Source organism: Physella acuta, unplaced genomic scaffold (genome assembly GCF_028476545.2).
Source record: "Physella acuta isolate Inbredline_101_S28 unplaced genomic scaffold, ASM2847654v3 ptg000055l, whole genome shotgun sequence".
Lineage (NCBI taxonomy): Eukaryota > Metazoa > Mollusca > Gastropoda > Physidae > Physella > Physella acuta.
The window spans coordinates 54,779-67,014 of record NW_026731575.1 but is presented as its reverse complement, the minus strand read 5'-3'; the positions used below and the strand labels follow the sequence as shown (position 1 = coordinate 67,014).

The following is a 12,236-nucleotide window of genomic DNA, read 5'->3' as shown; positions in this document are numbered from 1 at the left end:
AAAACATTCAGTTTGACAATTCTATATTGTATTCAAGAGCTTTTTACCTATGTGTATTTTCTCAATAAATCGGGTAGTTATGTTTTTATCATAACTACGATTTCAGTCCCACTCCTTCTCTTGTTTGGGAGCGGCTGATTATGACATTGTGCGTATTTTGAGGGAGTTTTTCCTCCCAGCTCGATAAGATGAATTAGCTTCGTTTAGGTTTTGAACCTTCACGAGTTTCCCGATGTGTAATCAGTTTCCGTTAGCTTTGTATCTTTGGATTGTGTTGTTAAAATGGTGTTGAGTACTATGAATATTTGGAATTTAAAGATGTTAAAAATATTATTTTGTTGATTATTTTCTTTTCTTACACCTTTCTTTTGGTAGAAAAGGTTTCTTTTTGCTAATTTATAGGAAGAGAATATGAAGTTTATTTTGTGCTCTTGTGTGATTAAATTTCATAATCTTTCAATCAGCTTAAATCTTTGTTATACATCATTGTCTCCCTTTAATTGTATTTAGCATGGTTATTGCCCTTGAAAAAAAATCATTCTTTTAGTTGCATCCCAAAAAAAACGATCAGATTATATTTTTTATTTTATTTTTTTTTTATTTTAAATAATGTTTTTTAATAATATTTTAAATATTTTTTAATAATATTTTTTAATAATTTTTATATTTCAGAAAGCAGCTTGTGCATTTTGTCAGGATAGGATCTGGGGTCTTGGCCGACAAGGTTTTAAATGCATCAACTGTCGAGTCACTGTCCACAAGAGATGCCATAAACTTTATAAAAAAATTTGTGGGACTGTTGAGGTTATTACTTTTATTATATATTGACTTCTAGTTATCATATAATTTAAAAATAATTATTTTGTAATATTTAGATCCACAGATAGGTTTTTAATGCTTAGTAATATATGATGTCAATGCTATATTTTTTTATAATAATTAAAAAAGTATTTGTTTTTTTTTTTTACTGCATTATAATACAAGATTTATTTTGTACTGAACTGTGTAGGGTTAGCTTAATCTAATTAAGTCTTACAATTTAATTTCATTTTGTAAAGGTTGTGGAACCTCACACACCTAACCACAATGGGGATACAGGAGCCGTTGGACAATCTAAATCCGCTAATGGAGATCCAAAATGTAAGTTAGCGATTTCACATTATATTAGAATAAATTTGAAATGTAAAATAGACTGGGAATTTTAAAATGCTAGAAACGTGAAAAGTTATGAGAAATTTTACCCTCAATTTTTCTGTACACCTGAAGCTGCATTAACGTAATGATTGTGAGTTCATAAATTTTTTTTTTTAAAAGAACATTTTAAATTAACAAAAAAATTTAAGGAAGTAGATCTGTATTCAATCATTTAGTTATAGATTAAAATTAATAAGTTGGTAATTTTATATTTTCTTTATTTCGAATTTATACTTTTAGCCAATAAAAATCTATGTAAGACAGCGCATATTGAGAATGGTTTGTTTTTTTAAAGTAAATTTTATTTTTATTTTTTAGATTCTAGGCCTAACCTTCCTGTGGAATATGGAAAAGAGGTAAACATTGTTTTCTTGCTGATGTTGTTTAAAAACATTAAACGTAAAAACTACTAATGATTCCTGAACATATTAACATTTTAAAACATTTCCCCTGTGTTTGTGACTAGTGTACATAAATCTACACTGTTCAGTTTTTTTACCTGCTATGATTGTTCTTGTAGATTCAAAGATGTTGCAGCTGTATTAATTCTGTGATTTTTAAATATTTATTTTAAATTGTTCTGTTGATCACTGCCTACACCCTCTTGAAATATTTCATCACCTGTATTTATAAATGCATATTTACTGTTAATTTACATATGTGCAAATTGATAAGCTGTGTATGTATTTATCTAACGCGGTTCACAAAGGAAATGAGAGTTGAGGCAATGGATGAGGTACTTTTTAAAATCTTTCACGGGCTTTTGGTCATGTGTGCAGTTATTTTGTTCACTTTTGAGTTTACATTTTTTTTTTATGTTAGTTTATGGCAGTTTAAAAATATACTTTGTTTATAGGCTAGCAAAGCTGCAGAGGTAACTATAATAACTATTGAGTTAAAAGAAATTTGTGCACCCATTTCTGATTATTCTTTCCCATCCTGTTTACCATTGCACTTTAAATGATTCCCGTGCTTAGAATAGAAATTTTTTTCAATAAAGTTTAGTGTTTGTTAAACATTTTAAGGTTGTATTTGCATTTTGGTTATTTCCCTTTTGCCGTTATTAATTTATTATTAAGAATTCAGTGATGCTTGAACATTCAATTACAATTTTCAATTAATAATGCAGGACATTAGGTGAATTATAAATTACAAGAGATGCTGATATTATCTGTTTGAATTAAAAAAAATTTATTTAGATATGTGTTTTTTCAGCTATCCTTGTTCTGCTATTATAATTTATTCACAAGACCTTTTTTTATGAATATTTTTTTTTTACGAATTCACACAACTTTTAAATTAAGCCTTCGCCATGTTTTTATTTCTGAGGTAAAGCCTTTGACTGAACAATTTACATTTCTTGCCTTTATTATAATTAGCTTTTTTATAAATTTGTTGAGCTTTTTAAAAAAAGTGCTGGTACACTTTCTTTGCTGGGTCGCACCAGCCGTCGTCCACGTTTCATCTCAACCCAATTTTTGTAGGCTGAAAGTGAAGAAGAGGATGATGATGAGGAGGAAGATGAAGATGAGGACCATTTTCATGATGCAGAGTCTAGCTGGGTATACACAAAGTTTTTAAAACGCAAACAGTTGTTTCAATTACGCTTTGCATAATTATTGTTTGGCAGTGGCGTTTGTTTTATTTTAATTCACCTTTATTTAAGTCCATTCTGGTTTTGCCTTTGTATTCAGCTGTTTGGTCTTGATTTAATTTAATTTTTTTTTTTGCTGTGTATGCATAATTCTGTTGCACCCTGCTTTCCTGGTTAGAAATGTATAACAAAAATTATTTATTTCAATGGGGTACTTAAACATTAATTATGAGGTAAATTTACAGATTTCGACATTAGAATATAAATATTTACTATAAGGTAAGATTTCTGATATAAATGTATTTTTTTTTATTTCCCCTTATCAGGAGAAAATCACCTATTAAATTATTTTCTATAGGCCTACAAATTAATACTGATACAATTTTCATAAGGATCTCTCTGTCAGGGATGTTCATTGTAAATTATGATATCGATATAACGAATAGATAAATATTTGTTAGTAATTTCTTTTAATTGAAGCAATGTAAAATATATGTGTACATTAGATAAACATAAAAAAACAATTCTTTAATTTACAAAGTACAGTTTTATAAGTCTGATACAGTTCCATTGGTAGTAACAACGAACAGTATAAATCCCTTAACATTATTTTAATTAATAACTAATGACATTCACCCCAATTTTACAGCTTTGTTATTTGACAGGAAGAAGTTGTAAAAGAGCAATTCTATGTTTTTAACCTAAAACTAAAACTTAAATCACCCTTTTAAAACTGTTATTTTATACAGATTCTAGCTAAGTGCCTGATAAGGCCCTATGTTAGTAGTCTCCCACACTCTTTCACTCCACCGCAAGGCCCATTTTATTTTTGAAATCAACTTTAAGAACATGTAATATGATTAGAATTATGAGCTGCTTTTTTAAACCTCCGACAAAATACTCCAATGCTATAAGGTAGCTTCATGGAAGACAAGTAAAGTGTGCTATAATAATTCATCTAGCAGGATATAAAACTGAGTTAAAATTGTGAATTCACTACAGTTAGTATTCTGTATTGATCAGTGTGGTAAAAGCATGGAATCAATGCCAGAAAGTTTCTAAACATGTTTTAACTTCACCTAAGAGGAAAGAAAGAAAAAAAATGAATAAAGGCAGATAACAATTGATATTGGTTAAGCCAGTGTACACACTAGGTACAGGGGAGATAATATTTGAGTAGTGAGACATCACCCAGCAAGCTGTGATTTTGTTGTAATACAGAAGGAACAGTCATCTCATGTTGCTGTGGTGCTGTCCCCTGATGGTGGCACACTGAGTTATATCCCCTGTCTTTACACATTGGGAGAAGCTTAACAAAATCTTATGCTGTCCCCTGTCAGTATCATTACTCGATTGGAGGAGATTAACTAAATCTGGTCTTATTCCCTGTCAGACTTTTCATGTGAGAGACTTATGAAATAAAGTTATGACTATTGGGTAATCATATTAAATTATAATGAATAAACATAACATTCTAGAAGTGAAGCATTAAAAGGAATAAAAACCTTATTTTTTTATCTCCATCATTTTACTGTTTCTAGAGAGAAAATACCACAAAAAACAGTAAAGTGCATCATTGATGTTTCTCAATGTGTGAAGATTTTGTCATTTTTAAATCAATATTAAGTTGCAAGAAATTTTTGTATTAAGTAACACAAAAAAAGCTTAAATAAAGCATGATATACATATATAGGCCTATAAACTAATCAAAATACACTATTTGCCATTTTTTAAATCCTAGCTTTTTAACTAAATTATCCCTTTAGTATATAATAATTAACAAAAAGTGTAATAAAGCTCTTATTAATTTTCATATATTAAAAATCAAGTCTTTCTAGGTAGTGTAAAAGTAAAATATTGGGTTTTATACTAATATAGATGACTTTTTTCAAAGCTATATAAATCTTATTTTATTATCCATCACGTAAACTAATTGTCTTGAAATTGTTAGACATCTTTAGAGTGTGCTTATTTAACATTAGTGTTGTTAACTAAAAATTTGGTAGTTTGTAGGACAAGCTTAATAGTTATGTCCCTTGTTGTTTTTCTATTTCAACTAGTTAAAAAGTAGGATTTTTTTAAGAATTTGATTTAGAATGAATATAAACATTAAGTTTGTGTTTATAATTTTTTACCGTTGTTTTGTTTTAAATTAATTTTCTTCATTTTAAAGATTGCTAGTTTAATCAACAATATTTCAACAGATTTAGTTCCGTCTTTGTGATTACTTTTATATATAACAAAAAGTTAGTTAATCAACTGGTCATCTAAATAAGTATCATTTTCCTATACTTAAATATTTATGTATTTGTTGCAGCCATATGCAATCACTCGATTTTGTTGGTTGATCAGCAATATGCAAATGAATAAACTAAGTAGGAAATCGTAACGTAGTTCCAGTAAATTAAACCCATTTTAAGCTAAATTCAACCTTACTTAATAATACTTACACATATTGTACAATACATTTTTATTGGACTCTTTACATTCTAGTTTAAAAAATAACTGTTTTTAATCATCTTGAAATAGTGTGCATAAATTCTTTTCATGTTTTTGTAAAATAGAAGTTTTTATTTAACTTTTAAAGAATTTTTTTTTGTGACAAGACTGATCAGCTTATGCGGGAACATGTATTTTGATTTTTTAAAGTGTTCATGTAAATTATCCAAGATTTAGAGGTGTCTATTAAAATTGAAGGACAAAAAAAATATTATTTAATTTTTATCCAAGTTTTAAGTGTCTTGTAAACAGTTATAATGTGATTTTTAACCAAGTTTTAGTTGTGAGTTGAAGGACTAATTTATGTGCTCACCTGCGCAACACTTTTATCAAGTTTTGATAATTGTAGTACATACCTTACAATTATTAAAAATTGTTTTTTTGCTCGTAGCTCCATTTTACCAGAAATTACATTTTCAGCTGATTTTAAATTGTACTTTCTAATTTGTCATATAAAATATCTTAATTGTAATTTAGAATTTCTAAACAAAAGAATATGCTCCTTATAAATGGCAGTTAGTGCCTTATTGTTTTTGTTTTATTGAAAAGTTAAGTGAATAGAAGTTTGGAAACAAAATATTAACATCCAAACACTTACTCAAGAAAGACATTTGAATAATGTAAACATTCATAATTATGGTTGTGATAATAAGAAATCTCAAAAAAATTTGCAATATTGATGTATTGTTGGGTTTTTAAATTGTTTTATTTTTCATGTGTTAATTTGAAGCTCTTTCTTGTTTTAAAAACAAAAATACTGTCCTCTTACCTAATTGTGTATGTGTCTGACCCTTGACCTTTATGGGTGTTAACCCTTTAACCTTAATGTCTAAGTTATATCAAACTGTTGAAAAATTAAATGCTGTCCTGCTAGAAAATGAGTCTGGTAGTCAGACAAACATTTATGTTGTAAAAACTGTATCAGTGTGGTTTGATGTGTACCCATAGCTTTGCTAGATCTTTTTAAACATTGTACGCAATAGATCATTGTTGGAACATGATATATCTGAGTCCTGAGTTGGGGGATAAATAAGTGCCAGCAGTGTTGCACAATAGCAATCCAGATTTATTTTACAGGCAAAGGAATAATAATAATTACAGTAATATTTTTATGATGTTAATTAAACTTCAGACTGTTGGGATATAGCGAGTAAGCCTGTTTTTTACATGCCCTTATCATGTAAATAATTTTTTTTTTTATTTGATCTCATAAAATTAGACAAAAAATAGGTGTAAATGACTGTAAAGCCTTTCCACAAACCATGTAAATTGTGTTTTGGCAACACACCAGCATTAAGATAGTGAACACAGTTTTTTCACACATTGTATGCATGTAAATTATCTTGAATGGCAAATGTGGTTATTCACCACCCATTTATAAACCACCACTGTTGTTTGCCAAAAGAATTATCCTATTATTAAATTATTATCCTTAATTTTCTAATTACAGTTCATGCCTGTGGTTTTCACCACCTTTGTAAAATGAGAATATTTTTCTAGATACACATTTAATATTGTAAACAAAGATGACTGGTCATATTTATTGAAAAAAATACTGAATTGTAGATTTATTAATTATTCGGTATAGACTTGTACATTATATTATTCTTCAGCTTATAACAAGTATCTTTAAGTTTTAAAAACTTTTTTTTTTGTTTAAATAACTATTTTCTTTTTCTTTCCATATCTTTTGAACTTTAAAGACAGCAAAAGTTGAGGTAAGGAAATTTTGTCTAGTACTTTACAGTATTCAACTGTTTAAAATTTAAGTGTACACATTTTTATGTTAATGTGTACAGTTTTATTAGTTACTTGAAGTTGAAGTGAATCTATTATAATATTTTTTTTTTCAAGCTGGCTAGTTATTTTCATTGAAGTTAAGTTTAATTTATAATTTTAAAAGGAATTTTTAAACTTTAAATTAGTATATATTTTATTAGTATATATAAAACATAATCTTTAAAATGATTTACATTTTTTTCAGTTCTATTATAAATTATGTAAATCTTTTAATGCTGCAGTCTTTAAATTTTTTTCCTCCAGTCCAATCCTGGGAACCCTGATAGTGGGCAACTAACTCTGGATCACTTTCAGCTGTTGAGGGTTATAGGTCGTGGTAGCTATGCCAAAGTACTGCAAGTAGAACACAAGAAGACTAAAAGAATTTATGCAATGAAAGTCATTAAGAAGGAATTGGTTAATGATGATGAGGTTTGTAGTTTATATTTAGCTACTGCAATAAATGAATATTTATTTTCAAATAATTGAACATTTGGACTGAATTTATGATTAATTTTTAATTCAATGATTAAAATAATGAATCTAGGACTTTATCCCTGAATTGACTACCTAATTTTAAGAGCTGTTCTGTTTTTGTAAGCAATAGATTTCATTGACTCACACAGTTAGCATTGATTTATTTATAAGCTTTATGTAAATATATTTAAAATATCAAGGCCTATAGTTACTGTGTTTTATTTACAAATTTATGTTTATTTGATGCAATTCACAAATTGCAGATTACTTACATTGTTGTAATGTCTCAGCTAATCAAATAATTTGTTACATCTGCCAATGGCTGGTACCTCTTTTGTTCAGGATATAGACTGGGTGCAGACTGAAAAACATGTGTTTGAAGCTGCAACCAATTATCCATTCCTTGTGGGACTGCACTCTTGTTTTCAAACTGCTAGCAGGTATTAAAAATTTATTACATTTAAGTAGAAATGTTGAAGGAACTGTATCATTATTTTTTCCTGAATATGCCCAAGACACATGGGGCAAATGAAGTAGAGTTCATCTGCTTTAATGACCTCAGCATGTGAGGGGATAGTGTGGTCAGCACTATGCCCAGCCGCCTTTGTTTCCCTAACTTGAGTCTGGTACTCAATAGAGCTGGGGGGTCTCAGGGACGTCCTACACACTCGATCTCAAGACTTTTGGGTTAGCAGTCATAACCTCTACCACTCTAAGTAAGTCTTGTGTAAAGTGCTTTCTTGGCAACCTAAAGTCATGGGTTTAAACCCCAAGCTCATGATCATAATTTGTCTATCAATCAATCTACCCCCATACTAAAATCAGATGGGGCATTGCATTAGGGAGAAAATAAAACTTGTAGCCTTGTGAGAAACACTGTCTCTTCAAACTGGTTATGCAATTATAAAAGAATTTTAACATTAAAAATATTTCACTTATAAAAGCTTTAAACCCAATTTATATTTTTTTATTTTACTTACAAATATGTGTTCATATTTATTTTTTGTGATGGAATTTATTAATATTAACAGACTTCTTTATAGTTCAGTATTTGAATGATTTCAGACTTTTCTTTATAGCTCAGTATGTGAATGATTTCAGACTTTTCTTTGTGTTTGACTTATTGAATGTTTTCAGACTTTTCTTTGTGATTGAGTTTGTGAACGGGGGAGACCTAATGTTCCACATGCAGAGACAGAGGCGCCTGCCAGAGGAGCATGCCAGATTCTATGCTGCTGAGATCTGTCTGGCTCTCAATTTCCTGCATGAGAGAGGTACGACGCTTCTAGCGTGGGTACAAAATTGATGATTAGTTTTTAAAAATATTGTTATGATATTCAAGGAGGTTGGTGTGGTCAGGTTGGTAAACTATTGGTTGCTAAACGTAATAGTCCTGAGTTTGAACCCAGGTGAGGCCCAATAGCTGGGGACAGCTATTCCTTTTTGGGAGAGAAAACTCCAAATAACTGCTAACTTTTAGTTTATTCTTGGATGGACAAAGGCTGTGGAAGCAAATCCAAAAAGTAAAGAATGCTGATTTTTTTTAAAAATAATTTGCAAGTAAATACTTGTGTTGGCTTTGGGCAACTTTTTTTTTATTTGTCTCAAACAGGCATTGTGTATAGAGATCTGAAACTGGACAATGTCCTGCTGGACGCTGAGGGACACATCAAGCTGACAGACTACGGCATGTGTAAAGTAAGTTGGTGGGCTACTCTAGAAATACGATGCTACTAAGTTGTTTCCATTAGGCTGACAAAACACTGTAATAATAAGTTAAATATGTTAAGCTGACAAAATTGTGTAAATAATACTTGAGTTGCAACTTTTAGATCTTTAATGTTATATATATATATATATATATATATATATATATATATATATATATATATAATTATATATATATATATATATATATATATATATATATATATATATGTATGTATATATATATATATATATATATATATATATATATATATATATATATATATATATATATATATATATATATATATATGTATATATATTTGGTCTGTTAATTTTTTTATTATTATTAAAATCACCAAACCAAACTAATTAGTTTTAACCTACACCACGATCTAGTGCCACTAATTCATTATGGCCAACCTGTTAACTCCCCTTCCCTCCCCACCACCATCTCATCATGTCATGCCACCACTAATATTCAGGAAGGTCTGAAACCAGGGGACACAACTGGAACCTTTTGTGGTACACCCAACTACATAGCTCCAGAAATTTTGAGAGGAGAAGAGTATGGTAAGATCCAGCAAGGGAGGGAACTCATCTTCACATTATACTCCATTTTCTTTGTTACTTAACCTTGTATGTTCCATCATTAACCTCAGCGTTTTAATTGCTCTCAAGCCACAAACAAAAATAAGGATTAATTTTTCTATTGAAGTTCTATTTCACTTTGGAAGTTGACATGTTTTTGTTGTTTGTTTGTTTTTTCCTTAAAATTATTTTCTGAGTTATGACTAAACATTTTTTTTTAAATTAGAAGAAATCCAACAACCATTTAAAAATATGCAACTTATCTTGAAGTTCTTAACTTTATTTGATTTAATTGAAGCAATTTTTTTTTATGTTTACTGATGACTTTAGATTTGAAAACATTTTTGTTTGTGTTTCTGAGTTTATCAAAAAAAAAGTTTACATGTTTTTTACCTAACTACAAAATTATTTCTTTCATATATTATCAATTTTTTAAATATTTATTTTAAATTTCAAACATCTAATTTTATTTCTAAATAAACTTGACATGTAAACTTCTTTTGAGAATTTTAATCTCCTGTGGGCCTCGCTAAATGGTTCAGCAACTTGATCTGTCTTAACCAAATGTTGTTTTACTAACGTAATAACAAAACGAGCCAAATTGTTACTTTCCTGTTAAACACAACACAGAGAAACAACTAACCTTAATCCTAACTTAAAAAGAAATGTCTTTGTTTCTCTATTTTGCAATTTCTTGGAAAGTACCATCAAATTTTACTTTTTGCTAAACGATTCGGCTGCTACTGGCGAAATCAAGTTGCTGACTAAGGTTTAGGTGGTTTGTGTATCTCTGCTTACACTTCACTCCCACTGCCCCCATCTGTTGCCAGACTTTTTATACATGTGATGTCATAGAAATTTAATACTTTAATATTTCACTTGCCAAGTTGGACATTCTGAGTCAAAATACATTATTCCATCAAATTTAATTTCTGTTGTGTATATATTAAAAATGAGTGTATAGTCAACACATTATTTTCATTCAAAATTTTATACTTTTAGTTTGATCATTTGCTTTTGTATTAATTATTTTATTTAAAATGTTGTCACTATAAAACATTATGTTGTCATAATCATAGACCTTTAGTTGCTGTCATTAGCCCCAGCCATTGTCATATTGTTGTTATTAGTGTTTTGTTATAACCCGGGATTTCTGTCATAGCTTCAAGCCGCTGCCATTGACCTAATGTCACTATCATAATCCCCGTCACTTCCATAATCTCATTAGCCCTGCCACTGTCATGTTTCCAGGCCCTAGTCATAAGCCCTGTCACTACCATATTCTCAGGACATGGTAATAATTCCTGTCAATGTCATAATCTTAGGTCATTGTCAAAAGGCCAGTTACTGGCCTAACCTCACTTCATTGCCATAGAATTCCTGGTCACTCTCATAACCTCATGTCATTGTGTCCTGTCGCTGTCCTAATTTCAGGCCCTAGTCATAATCCCTGTCACTACCATAATCTCAGGCCATTGTCACAATTCCTGTCACTCTCATAACCTCGTCGTTGTGTCCTGTGGCTGTCATAATTTCAGGCCATTGTCATATGCTGTGTCACTGGCCTAACCTCACATCATTGTCATAAGCCCTGTCACCGTAGTCTCAGGCCATTGTCATAAGCCCTGTCACCATAGTCTCAGGCCATTGTCATAAGCCCTGTCACCATAGTCTCAGGCCATTGTCATAAGCCTTGTCACCATAGTCTCAGGCCATTGTCATAAGCCCTGTCACTCCCATATTCTCACGTCATCATCATCAGCTGTGTCACTGGCCCAAATAGCCATCAGCCTCAGGTCATCATCCAATAGTGTAGGACATTGCTTCTTGTTGTATTCTTGTTGTACCTGTGATGATGGCTAATGAAACCAGCATCAGAGTTTGTCAGCCTCAACAAATGTCTTTCTTCTTGCCCCGATCCCAGGAGAACCTAAGGCCAGGTGACAAAACAAACACCTTCTGTGGCACCCCAAACTACATAGCGCCTGAGGTTCTGCGAGGGGAGGACTATGGTACTACACCAGTCTCGCTGTGACAAAGAACCAACTTACTAAAAACACCAGATGAAATATTCCTTCAATGTTTTGTTTTTAAATATTATTCAAAGATTATTGAAGCCTATTGGTTTTTTTTTTTCTTTAAAAAAAAAGTGAAAGACGTTTAGACTTGTTGGGAATATTTAGTCTGGTTCTGCTATCTAGTGTTTCCTGAGTTCTAATAGTTTAGTCTGCTTCTTCACCTCACCTACCTACTTACAAAATTTGATCCTTATTTGTACCAAATTTAAAGATCACCTCTGCTTATCCTTTTTGGGTTGCTTTTTTTTTCACCTTTTAATGTTAAGAGTTTCACCTTTTTTTACAATAGAAAGCAATCTCAGTTCCATCATTCTGTT

At 30.4% G+C, this 12,236-nt stretch overlaps 1 protein-coding gene across 11 annotated transcripts in view; it reads left to right on the top strand.

Annotated features, from left to right (window-relative positions):
• Positions 1–12,236, top strand: part of LOC131947115 (protein kinase C iota type) — a 33,442-nt gene that overhangs the window by 14,668 nt on the left and 6,538 nt on the right. For 4 of the 11 annotated variants that reach the window (XM_059308221.1, XM_059308244.1, XM_059308257.1 and 1 more), the window contains 12 exons: positions 673–804; positions 1,059–1,140; positions 1,513–1,550; positions 1,904–1,930; positions 2,051–2,068; positions 2,679–2,756; positions 6,991–7,005; positions 7,331–7,498; positions 7,886–7,983; positions 8,681–8,817; positions 9,156–9,241; positions 9,736–9,823. In XM_059308221.1, the coding sequence (XP_059164204.1) occupies positions 673–804; positions 1,059–1,140; positions 1,513–1,550; positions 1,904–1,930; positions 2,051–2,068; positions 2,679–2,756; positions 6,991–7,005; positions 7,331–7,498; positions 7,886–7,983; positions 8,681–8,817; positions 9,156–9,241; positions 9,736–9,823 (967 nt within the window). Of the gene's footprint in view, positions 1–672; positions 805–1,058; positions 1,141–1,512; positions 1,551–1,903; positions 1,931–2,050; positions 2,069–2,678; positions 2,757–6,990; positions 7,006–7,330; positions 7,499–7,885; positions 7,984–8,680; positions 8,818–9,155; positions 9,242–9,735; positions 9,824–11,765; positions 11,854–12,236 lie in introns of all 11 variants that reach the window. The other 7 variants (XM_059308229.1, XM_059308266.1, XM_059308250.1 and 4 more) reach the window with 7 other exon arrangements.